A 15572-nucleotide genomic window follows, 5' to 3' on the forward strand; every position below is an offset into this window, starting at 1 on the left:
TATGGATACCGACTCAGGAACGGGGCCACCATCAGTCACCTCCTCTACATGAATGACATCAAGCTATACGCTAAGAGCGAGCGGGACATCGACTCACTGATCCACACCACCAGGATCTACAGCTCTGACATTGGGATGTCATTCGGGCTTGAGAAGTGCAGTCGAATGGTGACAAAGAGAGGGAAGGTAGTCCACACAGAAGGGTCTCACTCCCAGAAGGAACAATAGCAGACATTGAGGATGGTTACAAGTACCTTGGAATACCACAGGCAAATGGCAACCTCGAAGAGGCAACAAGGAAGACGGCAATGGCCAAATACCTCCAACGAGTAAGGGAAGTCCTAAGAAGTCAGCTCAATGGCAAGAACAAGGCCCAGGCAATAAACAGCTACGCCCTGCCAGTGATCAGATACCCTGCGGGAATAATAAGGTGGCCAAAGGAAGAGATACAGACCACAGATGTTAAGACGCGAAGCTCCTCACCATGCATGGAGGGTTCCATCCCAAATCCAGCACCCGAGACTGTACGCTAGCCGTAAGGAAGGCGGCCGTGGACTAGTGAGTGTGAGAGCCACTATCCAGGATGAAACATCCAAGATCCACAAATACATCCAAGATAAGGCCCCAACAGATGACATGCTCAGGGAATGTCTCAGGCAATGGGGAACAGAGGAAGACGTGCTGGAGGAAGGACCATCATGGGAGGACAAACCCCTACACGGGATGTACCACCGGAACATAACTGAAGTGGCTGATATCAAGAAGTCCTACCAATGGCTAGAGCGGGCTGGATTGAAGGACAGCACAGAGGCACTCATCATGGCTGCACAGGAGCAGGCCCTGAGCACCAGAGCAATAGAGGCCCAGATCTACCACACCAGACAAGACCCAAGGTGTAGGCTGTGCAAAGAGGCCCCTGAGACAATCCAGCACATAACTGCAGGGTGTAAGATGCTGGCAGGAAAAGCATACATGGAGCGCCATAAGTAGCTGGCATAGTGTACAGGAACATCTGCACTGAGTATGGACTGGAAACCCCGAGGTCAAAGTGGGAAACACCTCCGAAGGTGGTAGAGAATGACCGAGCCAAGATCCTGTGGGACTTCCAGATTCAGACTGACAGAATGGTAATGGCGAACCAGCCTGACATCGTGGTGGTTGACAAACAGCAGAGGAAAGCCATTGTGGTTGACGTGGCGATACCAAGTGATGGCAGCATCAGGAAAAAGGAACATGAGAAACTAGAGAAGTACCAAGGGCTCAGAGAAGAGCTGGAGAAGGCCTGGAAGGTGAAGGCAACAGTGGTGCCCGTGGTCATCGGCACACTCGGGGCAGTGACCCCCAAACTGGAGGAGTGGCTACAGCAGATCCCTGGAAGAACACCAGACATCTCGGTCCAGAAGAGTGCAGTACTGGGAACAGCAAAGATACTGCGCAGAACCCTCAAGCTCCCAGGCCTCTGGTAGAGGACCCGAGCACGAAGGATGAGACCACCCGCGGAGGGTGAAGGACAAAGTTCTATATATATATGTATATATATATATATATATATATATATATATATATATATATATATATATATATATATACATACACAGTGGTGTGAAAAAGTGCTTGCCCCCTTCCTGATTTCTTGTTTGTCACACTAAAATGTTTCCGATCATCAAACAAATTTAAATATTAGTCAAAGATAACACAAGTAAACACAAAATGCAGTTTTTAAATGAAGGTTGTTCTTATTAAGGGAAAACAAAATCCAAAGCTACATGGCCCATCTCAATAGGATTCAGGTAAGGACTTTGACTAGGCCAGTCTAAAGTCTTCATTTTGTTCTTCTTCAGCCATTCAGAGATCCCACAACAACATCCAAAGAACTGCAGGCCTCACTTGCCTCAGTTAATGTCAGTGTTCATGACTCCACCATAAGAAAGAAGAAAGAAATGAAAGAAAGAAAGGGGGCAAACACTTTTTCACACCACTGCATATATATTACATGGCTTTGTTGAATACTTCTTCTGATTGGTCAATTATGGCATTCTATGGTCTATTATTTCTGAAGAGCAGACTGCTGTTATGAAGACAGTAGTAAGTATCCGTGTAATAAGCTGGTCATTATTGTGAAATTATCCCAGACAGGGGGATGCAGGACCACCTTGCTGTATATTATCCCTTAAATTTACATACATATACACACACACACACACACACACACACACACATCATCTATCTATCTATCTATCTATCTATCTATCTATCTATCTATATATATATGTGTATGTACTGTTGTGTAACATCATGGTCATGGACAGACTTGAAGACAGCATATTCCTGAATCATTTTGTTCATAGCTATCTGAATTGACACACTGACTACTTTAGGGTTAGCAGCACAAAGCCAGAAATGACTCATTAACTACTAATTACTTAACATTAGTTACTATTTTTGTTCCCCCCTCAAGAAAAGTGGTATATCACACTGAGTAGTTAACAAGTAGTCCCGCATTACATAACCTTTTTTGTGCCCCATCAAGTAAAGTAAAGCATCATCCTACAAAACACGTAGCTACTGAGTTTTCACTGGGAAATTCACAATTAGTTCTTTAATAACAAACCAGAGTGAGCAAGATTCTCAAAGAATCTTTGAATCATCATATTCTGAGCACACATACATTAACATTCAAATCCATATGTCATATTATGTAGCATTAGTGATGCTGACACTTTAAAATAAATATAATAAACAGAGTATGTACCAGTTTAACCTAAGATGTCGTAAACTCAGGTTTTAGGACCCAAATGCAGAACACACGGGACAGAGGTCGGTAAGTTGACCACAGTCTTTATTAATCAGAAAGTTGGTGGGTAGTGAGAAGTTCGGCGTAGTTGACGGTAGCCTCGGGAACTCGACCGGACCGGGTCGGGGACGAAAACTGGCGGCACTCTGAATGGAGACGAGGCTGCCGGCTCTGGACTGATGAGTGTAGAGATGGTAGCTGAACAACCAGGCGGTGGACTGGTGAAGCGAAGGTGTAGAGTGGTCTGGAGCGGTGATCACCGACAGCGAACGTGTCTGAGGCAGAGGGAGATCATAATCACCGATATGCAAGAAGATAATACTTTAATCGTAACTTACTATTTGCCGTAGCGAACGTGGCGTACTCAAGTCTGGCGTCAGTGGTGTGGAGGTGCCTGGTATGAGAACGGTGGAGACTGATGAATAATGGAATGCAGGTGTGCCGGTGATCAGCCTCAAGCAGGTACCCAGGAAGCCAGGCTAGAACACAAACAACACAATGACAGACAGAGGACAGCCAGGAGACATAAGGGATGGTGGAAACACTGGGTAACATGAGGATCAGGGGGGCATAGTGGCTAGCTATGACATAAGATCATAAACTTGACTACAGTGTGTGGAAAGGCAAAAGCACCAAACACAAACTGTTTTCACCAAGTGCATTTACATATTTACAAAACATTTTCAACATTTAGCAAAATAGTAAATTGTAGAAAAGGTTTCAGTCGTAGTCATCTTAACACTGTTTTCAGAATCAAGACATTTCGGCTCCCATCCGGAAGTCATTCTCAATTGTGAAAAATGGACTCAGAAATTTAAGCTACTCTGTGTTACATAAGCCCTGCCCTCAGGAAGGAGTCTACCTGAGTATCTGTTGATTACTCTGCCTAGTTTCACCTGAAACTGACCTAACTGTTTCCATGATGGCCCAGTAATCAGTAATCAGGCCTATTGTTTTCTGGCTGTAACTCCCTCATCACTATTAAGTACCTGATTAGCATATGATTGGCGTGACCAAGGTGCTAATACACTGTGGTAAACTTTGGGCAGATTTAATCTCAGACCACCATTCCTGTTCTAAGAGGGGTTTTCTTTTTTCACAAAAATGGCTTCCTTGACACCCCTTTCAAACCAACTCTTCTCTCTACTTAGAATCTTCACCTCACTGTCTTCAAATGTGTGGTTGGTAGCTTTTAGATGCAAATGCACCCCACTCTGCAATCCCGAGTTACGACTGAAACCTTTTCTACGATAGAACACTCATGGACGAATGAGGGACTACACCATCTTAAAATAATAAATTGTTAGACAAACTGGGATTCAAGAGATTGTAGACTGGTCGTTTAATTTGGAGGACTTGTTACCAGGCTCCAAGATGGCGCGAATCCATTCTAATAAAAATTGCTCATCAGCCAAAAAACTTTTCTCGCTTCCTGGTTTGCTACCCCGTTGTGTGGCCCACGACAGCTAGTGATTCTCTCCCTGGAAAAATTTAAACATAATTCAGGTGGTGGCCTCTCAACCCCATCGCCAGACACACAGTTGATGGACAATGCCATCAATGAAAACCATGAATCAAGCTCAGCTATGATCCCACCTGAGTGAAATTTGCTATGACCCAGTGTTAACAATCAATAAAACCACATTGACCCTCTTTGAACATTTTTAAAACTTCATCTTAGCAAAACGTGCACTTGATTTGAACATTTTAGATGTAGCAAAACATCTATAAATAACACCTGAAAGAAGTGTTTTTGTCACACATGTGGCTATCAAATATTCTTCTCACTTCTTTCTCTCACTTATCTGCATGAAATCAGCTTGACTCAGCTGACTGAGATCATAATGAAAGTGAAATGTGTGGCCACTGTGATGGAAGTCGATCAGCTGGTCTGTGAGTTTATAGTCTCCAGGGGATAGATTTTATTCTCTCTTCATATCGGCGATGATGTGGGTCTACTGGACACACTTTCAGCTCGTGTTTGATACAATTAAAGTGAAACTGCTGTAAGAGGTTAATCCCCTGTTGTCACACAGATGGCAACGGTAGTTTCGTACACAATACAAAAGACAACTATTTTAAAAGTGCATTGCATCATACCATACATGTTATGTATGTCAGTCTTGTCACAAAAACCTTCTGCACTGCACTCTTGGGTAATATCACTGGTTACTCTTGTGTTTAAATGCCAATAAAAGGCAGAGAGTTTTACATTACATCTTATAGCAAAGTTCAACTGCAGCTGAGAACATTATTCCATAGCACTTAAACTGAGATTGTTTGTTCATAGGGATAATATTTATAATTGTATATTATATTGTATATTGTATATCATGTTTATAATTATGTTTTTCTTTTTTTCAGTTGAAAATTGTTTCTTCATCAGTTGGTAAGAGCTGGCAATTTTTTTCAACAGTAACAACAACAACAACAACAGTACTGTACAAGTATGTATACAAATGCATCTTCGGCGGTCTTACTAACATTGGAAACACTGGGCTTATCTGATGCATATATTTATCCAGCATTTGTTTTTGGGACTTTGACATATCTGTTTATTATGTTTTTCAACTTGTTGGTATTAACAACTATTGCTTGGAGTAAAAAGCTACACAAGCCCATGTTCATCCTGCTGTTCAACTTGCCCATTAGTGACATGGTGGGTGCTACAGCTTTTTTTCCTCAGCTTGTTTTCAGCATTGCGACACAGAACAGACTGATTTCCCATCCTGTATGTATTACTCAGGCTTTTTTGATTCATGTTTATGGTACAGGAAACTTGCTGATCTTGAGTGCCATGGCATATGACAGATATATTGCTATATGTTGTCCTTTGAGGTATAATGCCATCATGAGTCCACATAACTTAGTTAGAATTATTATTATAATATGGTTTATAAATTTCTCATTAATAGTCACGTTGATTTCATTGCTTGCACGGTTCAAAATTTGCAGAACAAGTATAGTGGATTTGTACTGTAACAATCTATCATTATTGAAACTGGCCTGTGAGGACACCAGAGTGAACAACTACTATGGACTGTTTTCTATAGTCTTACTTCAAGGTGGACCACTGTCAATAATAATGTACACATATGCACAGATTTTGCGTACATGTGTCATGACTAATCAGTCTGATGCCCGGCAAAAAGCCATTCAGACATGTGGCTCGCATTTAGTGGTTTTCTTAATCCTAGAAATCAATACTCTAGTCACATTCATTGCTCATCGCATTGAGAGTGTGTCCCCTTTTGTGAGAAGGGCTCTTGGTGTGTCAGTTTTAGTTTTCCCCCCCATTTTGGACCCCATTATATATGGACTGAAAACCACGGAACTCAGGCAGAGCGTAAAAATGTTTCTAAAAAGAAATGTAGCTGCATCAAAGCTGTAACACGGTTTTGGGTTTTGACTTTTGGCTTTCCTATGAAATATTTTACATTCATGTGCGGGATTAAACCTTTATTTTTCAAATTTTATATATATATGTACAGTCTAAACTAAAGACGACTTCCAAATCCAGTATAATTTAATCCTTTGAGCAAAAATATGTCATGCGTTCTTTCACAATGGACAATAAATACATCACGTTACATGTTTCTTCATCTGATGATGTTTTTTGGAAAATTTTTGATAATTAATTTAAATTGTCTGTAAATTATCTAACCTTTTAAAAATACTACACATCACATGAGACAGCTGAGGTCATTTCTCTTCCTGAGAGAATCTATGAATTCCTTCTACTGTAAGTCATTTTTAATAAATTATAAGGAGTATGATGAACAAATATGAATATATGGACAAAATCATTGCTGTGAATAAAAGAAAATTAGAGCAGTTGCACCTGCATCCATATTTGAATTAAAATGAGAAAAAATACATATACATTCTGCTCTGTGTAAAACTAATGTAATGTAATGTAATGTAATGCAATTGTGACTACAGATATTTAACGTTTTCTAATATGTGGATTATAATATGAGCTATTGATGTGGAAATGAAAAACAAAGATGTATTTTCCTTTACAATGGAAATTATGTGGCAATGTGCATATATATATATTTGTCTTTTACAATAAAACAAAAGGAAATTAAATCAGATCTTTTGAGTATGTGCCTATGCTCTGTGCCTATGCTCTGTGTGTTAATTTCCTAATAAATAAAATCAATATAATGGAAAATGTGTATTTTCTAAAACTGTATGTGCACTATACGAAGAATAACTTATTCTGAAATGAAACACTGAGATTTTTAATATGTGCATCCCTTTCCCATGTCCTTGACAATGGAATAAAAGTAAATTCAGTGGTAAATCTGACTGTGTTGAGGTTGAGACACATAGACTATTATTTCAGTAATTGACAACACTGATTTAAAGAGCAAACAAATATGTGTAATCTTCTTCTTCTTTTCCTTTCGGCTGTTCCCTTTCAAGGGTCGCCACAGCGAATCATGTGCCTCCATCTAACCCTGTCCTCTGCATCCTCTTCACTCACACCAATTAACTTCATGTCCTCTCTCACTACATCCATAAATCTCCTCTTTGGTCTTCCTCTAGACCCCCTGCCTGGCAGCTCCAACCTCAGCATCCTTCTACCAATATATTTGCAGTCTCTCCTCTGAACATGTCCAAACCACCTCAGTCTGGCCTCTCTGACTTTATCTCCAAAACATCTTACATGAGCTCTCCCTCTGATGTACTCATTCCTGATCCTGTCCATCCTCGTCACTCCCAAAGAGAACCTCAACATCTTAAGCTCTGCTACCTCCAGCTCTGCTTCTTGTCTTTTCTTCAGTGCCACTGTCTCTAAGCTGTACAACATCGCTGGTCTCACCACCGTCTCGAACACCTTTCCTTTCATTCTTGCTGATACTCTTTTATCACACAACACACCTGACACTTTTCTCCACCCGTTCCAACCGGCTTGCACTCGCCTCTTCACCTCTTTTCCACAGTCTCCATTGCTCTGAACCATTGACCCTAAGTACTTAAAGTCCTGCACCTTCTTCACCTCTGCTCCCTGTAACCTCACCGTTCCACCTGGGTCCCTCTCATTGACACACATGTATTCTGTCTTACTGCGGCTAAGCTTCATTCCTCTGTTTTCCAGAGCAGACCTCCATCTCTCTAGATTTTCCTCCACCTGCTCCCTGCTCTCACTACAAATCACAATGTCATCCGCAAACATCATAGTCCATGGAGATTCCTGTCTAACCTCATCTGTCAGCCTGTCCATCACCAGAGCAAACAAGAAGGGGCTCAGAGCCGATCCTTGATGCAGACCCACCTCCACCTTGAACTCCTCTGTCACACCTACAGCACACCTCACCACGGTCTTACAACTCTCATACATGTCCTGCACCACTCTAACATACTTCTCTGCCACTCCAGACTTCCTCATACAGTACCACAGCTCCTCTCTCGGCACCCTGTCATACGCTTTCTCTAAATCTACGAAGACACAATGCAACTCCCTAAGACCTTCTCTGTACTTCTCCATCAGCATCCTCAGCGCAAATACTGCATCTGTTGTACTCTTTCTAGGCATGAAACCATATTGCTGCTCACAAATGCTCACCCCTGCCCTTAGCCTAGCTTCCACTACTCTTTCCCACAACTTCATTGTATGGCTCATCAGCTTTATTCCTCTGTAGTTGCCACAGCTCTGCACATCTCCCTTGTTCTTAAAAATTGGTACCAGTACACTTCTCCTCCATTCCTCGGGCATCCTCTCACTCTCCGAGATCTTGTTAAACAAACTAGTCCGAAACTCTACTGCCACCTCTCCTAGACACTTCCATACCTCCACATGTATGTCATCAGGACCAACTGCCTTTCCACTCTTCATCCTCTTCAACGTCCTCCTCACTTCACTCTTGCTAATCTTTGCTACTTCCTGCTCCACACCAGTCACCTCTTCTACTCTTCGTTCCCTTTCATTTTCCTCATTCATCAACTCTTCAAAGTACTCCTTCCATCTTCCCATCACACTCCTGGCACCTGTCAATACATTTCCATCCTTATTTTTAATCACCCTAACCTGCAGCACATCCTTCCCATCTCTATCTCTTTGTCTGGCCAACCTGTACAAATACACCTCTCCCTCTTTAGTGTCCAACCTAGCATACAAGTCCTCATATGCTCTTTGTTTGGCCTTTGCCACCTCTACCTTCACCTTACGCTGCATCTCCCTGTACTCCTGTCTACTCTCTTCAGTCCTCTCAGTGTCCCACTTCTTCTTAACTAACCTCTTTCTCTGTATACACTCCTGAACTTCCTCGTTCCACCACCAAGTCTCCTTGTCCACTTTCCTCTTTCCAGATGACACACCGAGTACCCTCCTACCTGTCTCCCTGATCACATTAGCTGTAGTGGTCCAGTCATCTGGGAGCACTTCCTGACCACCAAGAGTCTGTCTCAGCTCCTCCCTGAAAACTACACAACATTCTTCCTTTTTCAACTTCCACCACTTCGTCCTCTACTCTGCCTTTGTCCTCTTCATCTTCCTCACCACCAGAGTCATTTTACACACTACCATCCTGTGTTGTCTGGCTACACTCTCCCCTACCACTACTTTACAGTCACTGGTCTCTTTCAGATTACAACGTCTACACAAGATGTAGTCCACCTGAGTGCTTCCACCTCTGCTCTTATATGTCACCCTATGTTCCTGCCTCTTCTGGAAGAAAGTGTTCACCACAGCCATTTCCATCCTCTTTGCAAAGTCTACCACCATCTGTCCTTCTGCGTTCCTGTCCTGAAGACCAAACCTGCCCATCACATTCTCATCACCTCTGTTCCCTTCACCTACATGTCCATTGAAATCTGCACCAATCACAACTCTCTCACCTCTGGGGATGCTCTGCATCACTTCATCTAACTCACTCCAGAATTTCTCCTTCTCTTCTAACTCACATACTACCTGTGGGGCATAACCACTCACAACATTGAATATCACCCCTTCAATTTCCAGCTTCAGACTCATCAACCTGTCTGATACTCTTTTCACCTCTAGAACATTCCTCACAAACTCCTCTTTAAGGATAACTCCTACTCCGTTTCTCTTCCTATCTGACCCATGGTAGAACAACTTGAACCCTGCTCCTAAGCTTCTAGCCTTGCTACCTTTCCACCTAGTCTCCTGGACACACAGTATGTCCACCTTCCTTCTCTGCATCATGTCAATCAACTCTCTAGCCTTCCCTGTCATAGTCCCAACATTCAAAGTCCCTACTGTCAGTCCTACATTCTTAGCTTTCCTCTTCTCTCTCTGCCTACGAACACACCTTCCTCCTCTCCTTCTTCGTCTTCGACCAACAGTAGTCCAATTTCCACTGGTACCCTGTAGGTCAACAGCACCGGTGGCGGTCGTTGTTAACCCGGGCCCCGACCGATCCGGTATGGAAGTCATTGTCATGATTCGCATTTTTAATTTGGCATGTCTTTTACGTCGGATGCCCTTCCTGACACAACGCTCTGCATTTATCCAGACTTGGGACTGGCAGAAGACAACACTGGCTTGTGCCCCCTTGTGGTTGCATTAAACAAATATATGTAATAAGCATATACAAATTAGGGCTGCAGCTATCAATTATTTTAGTAATCGAGTATTCTACAGATTATACTATCGATTAATCAAGTAATCGGATAAGAAATACTTTTGCTTTATTAAAGAGCAATAATAAATATGCAAAAAAGAAAATAAGACACGTCTCTTAAAATGAACAACCAATTGGTTTCCTCTTTTAGAAAAATCTACATTTTTATTGCTTAAATTGCATACAATAATATTATATGTCAAAACTAAACCCATTTAGTGCATTTAAGTGCCATATTACATTCTGGGTTTTAAAGAAAACATGTTCTGAAATGCAAAAACAAACACCTTGTTAGAATAAAAATGTACATAAGTTATCCCATTTATGTTTTGTTCTTAGTAGCCTTTAAAGTACACAGCAATGCTGTGTGTATATGTGTGTTATTAAACTTGTGTCTGTGAGATTAACAGGAATGCACCCTGCCATACCGACAGGGCAGGCTGACACCGCACCAGATGGTCTCATGAGTTGTGGCTACCACCAAGGCCGCTCTCACGAGATAGACCTGACAACATCACTTTGTTTCTTTTCTTATTGTAGCAGTATATACTTCCCCCACCCCTTAGAAAACTATGTAGCAGGGAATCTCCTAAACTGAATAAAAAAGAGGAGGCTGCATGGATGCACTTCAGAGTGAGTAGGAGATGTAACTGAATGCATCTATGCTTACTCTCCTCGAGTAAAACTTAAGTTAATGCCTTTGTCTTTCTTTCCTTGTATATGATTTAAATGTTCTAGGTATCTTGAACCTGACACACCTTTTGCTTTAAAAAAGGAATATATACTTAACTATATATATATGTGTATGTGTGTGTGTGTGTGTGTGTACTGTTGTGTAATATCATGGTCATGGACAGACTTGAAGACAGCATATTCCTGAATCATTTTGTATGTTTAGTTCATAGCTATCTGAATTGACATACTGACTACTTTAGGGTTAGCTCTGAATCAGCTACTGAGCAGCACAAAATCAGAAATGACTCATTAATTACTAATTACTTAACATTAGTTACTATTTTCAAGTTAAGTGGTACATCACACTGAGTAGTTAACAAGTAGTCCCGCATTACATAACCTTTTTTGTGCCCCATCAAGTAAAGTAAAGCATCATCCTACAAAACTAACAAGTAGCTACTGAGATTTCACTGGGAAATTCACAATTAGTTCTTTAATAACAAACCAGAGTCAGCACGATTCTCAAAGAATCTTTGAATCATCATATTCTGAGCACACATACATTAACATTCAAATCCATATGTCATATTATGTAGCATTAGTGATGCTGACACTTTAAAATAAATATAATAAACAGAGTATGTACCAGTTTAACAAAGATCAAAGATCATAAACTTGACTATGGCGTGTGGAAAGGCAAAAGCACCAAACACAAACTGTTTTCACCAAGTTCATTTACATATTTACGAAAACATTTTCAACATTTAGCAAAATAATAAATTGTTAGACAAACTGGGATTCAAGAGATGGTAGACTTGTCGTTTAATTTGGAGGACTTGTTACCAGGCTGCAAGATGGCGCGAATCCATTCTAATAAAAATTGCTCATCCAACGCATCAGCCAAAAAACTTTTCTCGCTTCCTGGTTTGCTACCCCGTTGTGTGGCCCACGACAGCTAGTGTTTCTCTCCCTGGAAAAACGGAAACATAATTCAGGTGGTGGCCTCTCAACCCCATCACCAGTCAAAGAGTTGATGGACAATGCCATCAATGAAAACCACGAATCAAGCTCAGCTATGATCCCACCTGAGTGAAATTTGCTATGACCCAGTGTTAACAATCAATAAAACCACATTGACCCTCTTTGAACATTTTTAAAACTTCATCTTAGCAAAACGTGCACTTGATTTGAACATTTTAGATGTAGCAAAACATCTATAAATAACACCTGAAAGAAGTGTTTTTGTCACACATGTGGCTATCAAATATTCTTCTCACTTCTTTCTCTCACTTATCTGCATGAAATCAGCTTGACTCAGCTGACTGAGATCATAATGAAAGTGAAATGTGTGGCCACTGTGATGGAAGTCGATCAGCTGGTCTGTGAGTTTATAGTCTCGAGGGGATAGATTTTATTCTCTCTTCATATCGGCGATGATGTGGGTCTACTGGACACACTTTCAGCTCGTGTTTGATACAATTAAAGTGAAACTGCTGTAAGAGGTTAATCCCCTGTTGTCACACAGATGGCAACGGTAGTTTCGTACACAATACAAAAGACAACTATTTTAAAAGTGCATTGCATCATACCATACATGTTATGTATGTCAGTCTTGTCACAAAAACCTTCTGCACTGCACTCTTGGGTAATATCACTGGTTACTCTTGTGCTTAAATGCCAATAAAAGGCAGAGAGTTTTACATTACATCTTATAGCACAGTTCAACTGCAGCTGAGAACATTATTCCATAGCACTTAATCTGAGATTGTTTGTTCATAGGGATAATATTTAGAATTGTATATTATATTGTATATTGTATATCATGTTTATAATTATGTTTTTCTTTTTTTCAGTTGAAAATTGTTTCTTCATCAGTTGGTAAGAGTTGGCAATTTATTTCAACAGTAACAACAACTACAACATTATAGTGTACAGTACTGTACAAGTATGTATACAAATGCATCTTCGGCGGTCTTACTAACATTGGAAACACTGGGCTTATCTGATGCATATATTTATCCAGCATTTGTTTTTGGGACTTTGACATATCTGTTTATTATGTTTTTCAACTTGTTGGTATTAACAACTATTGCTTGGAGTAAAAAGCTACACAAGCCCATGTTCATCCTGCTGTTCAACTTGCCTATTAGTGACATGGTGGGTGCTACAGCTTTTTTTCCTCAGCTTGTTTTCAGCATTGCGACACAGAACAGACTGATTTCCCATCCTGTATGTATTACTCAGGCTTTTTTGATTCATGTTTATGGTACAGGAAACTTGCTGATCTTGAGTGCCATGGCATATGACAGATATATTGCTATATGTTGTCCTTTGAGGTATAATGCCATCATGAGTCCACATAACTTAGTTAGAATTATTATTATAATATGGTTTATAAATTTCTCATTAATAGTCACGTTGATTTCATTGCTTGCACGGTTCAAAATTTGCAGAACAAGTATAGTGGATTTGTACTGTAACAATCCATCATTATTGAAACTGGCTTGTGAGGACACCAGAGTGAACAACTACTATGGACTGTTTTCTATAGTCTTACTCCAAGGTGGAGTACTGTCAACAATAATGTACACATATGCACAGATTTTGCGTACATGTGTCAAGACTAATCAGTCTGATGCCTGGCAAAAAGCCATTCGGACATGTGGCTCGCATTTAGTGGTTTACTTAATCCTAGAAATCAATACTCTAGTCACACTCATTGCTCATCGCATTGAGAGTGTGTCCCCTTTTGTGAGAAGGGCTCTTGGTGTGTCAGTTTTAGTTTTCCCCCCCATTTTGGACCCCATTATATATGGACTGAAAACCACGGAACTCAGGCAGAGCATAAAAATGTTTCTAAAAAGAAATGTAGCTTCATCAAAGCTGTAACACGGTTTTGGCTTTTGACTTTTGGCTTTCCTATTTAAATATTTTATTTAGGAATATGATGAACAAATATGAAGATATGGACAAAATCATTGCTGTAAATTCAAGAAAGTTAGAGCAGTTGCACCTGCATCCATATTTGAATTAAAAAGAGAAAAAATATATATATACATTCTGCTCTGTGTAAAACTAATGTAATGTAATGTAATGTAATGCAATTGTGTCTACAGATATTTAACGTTTTCTAATATGTGGATTATAATATAAGCTATTGATGTGGAAATGAAAAACAAAGATGTATTTTCCTTTACAATGGAAATTATGTGGCAATGTGCATATATATGTCTTTTACAATAAAATCAAAGGAATTTAAATCAGATCTTTTGAGTATGTGCCTATGCTCTGTGCCTATGCTTTGTGTGTTAATTTCCTAATAAATGAAATCAATTTAATGGATAATGTGTATTTTCTAATACTGTATGTGCACTATACGAAGAATAACTTATTCTGAAATGAAACACTGACATTTTTAATATGTGCATCCGTTTCCCATGTCCTTGACAATGGAATAAAAGCAAATTCAGTGACAAATCTGACTGTGTTGAGGTTGAGACACATAGTCTATTATTTCAGTAATTGACAACACTGATTTAAAGAGCTAACAAATATATGTAATAAACATATACAAATTAGCTATCAATTATTTTAGTAATCGAGTATTCTACAGATTATTCCATCGATTAATCGAGTAATTGGATAAGAAATACTTTTGCTTTATCAAAGAGCAATAGTAAATATGCAAAAAAGAAAATAAATAAGACACGTCTCTTAAAATGAACAACCAATTGGTTTCCTCTTTTAGAAAAATCTACATTTTTATTGCTTAAATTGCATACGATAATATTATATGTCAAAACTAAACCCATTTAGTGCATTTAAGTGCCATATTACATTCTGGGTTTTAAAGAAAACATGTTCTGAAATGCAAAAACAAAGACCTTTTGCTTTAAAAAAGGAAGTTTCAACCTAACTACAGCTCAGGCATAACGTTAGCCTTTACTGTCTTCTTTGTGGCATTTGCAGGAAGCAAAAACAACTGATGAATGAAGCTCAGGTTTTAACAAATTAACTGCAGTATTTTATTTCTGTGGTTAATATCTTGAACAAAACCTAGCTAACTTCCCTCATATGTCTGGCAGGAAAAGCAACCAGGTGGGTCTTTGTTTGCTTTTCCTGCCAGACATATGAGGGAAGTTAGCTAGGTTTTGATTGTTTGCTATGTCCTGATTAGTCTCACCTGTGTCTCGTTGTCTCCCTTCACCTGGGTGTATTTAGTCTGTGTCATTGGTTTGTCTCTTTGTCATTGTCTCTGTGTCAAGTGTCCTGGCCTTTGTTACCTGGGAGTGCTGTTGGAGTTATTATTTGTTTTCCCTTGGACCCTGCTGGGATTTTGGACTCAGATTTGGTTGCCTTGTTTGGATTGATTCCCTGGTTTTGACCGCTACCTGCCTGTGACCCGTGTAAACTTTTTTATCATTAAAGTCATTGAACTGCACCTGCTCTGCCCCCATTGTCTGGATTTGGGATCAAACCCTTGTTTTCCTACTACCCTGCTTGACACC

General features: G+C 40.1%; 2 protein-coding genes across 2 annotated transcripts; both read left to right on the forward strand.

Moving 5' to 3' along the window:
• The first annotated feature begins 4277 nt into the window (after positions 1-4277).
• On the forward strand, positions 4278-6891 carry LOC122879421 (putative gustatory receptor clone PTE03). Its single transcript, XM_044203492.1, has one exon. It carries the CDS (start codon positions 5244-5246, stop codon positions 6183-6185), a length of 942 nt encoding a protein of 313 aa, XP_044059427.1. The 5' UTR covers positions 4278-5243; the 3' UTR covers positions 6186-6891.
• A 5898-nt stretch (positions 6892-12789) lies between these two features.
• On the forward strand, positions 12790-14409 carry LOC122879422 (olfactory receptor 24-like). The gene has a single exon (XM_044203493.1). The coding sequence runs from the start codon at positions 13012-13014 to the stop codon at positions 13951-13953; it is 942 nt and encodes a 313-aa protein (XP_044059428.1). The 5' UTR covers positions 12790-13011; the 3' UTR covers positions 13954-14409.
• Positions 14410-15572: the final 1163 nt, after the last annotated feature.

The sequence above is a fragment of the Siniperca chuatsi genome, linkage group LG7 (genome assembly GCF_020085105.1).
Source record: "Siniperca chuatsi isolate FFG_IHB_CAS linkage group LG7, ASM2008510v1, whole genome shotgun sequence".
NCBI lineage: Eukaryota > Metazoa > Chordata > Actinopteri > Centrarchiformes > Sinipercidae > Siniperca > Siniperca chuatsi.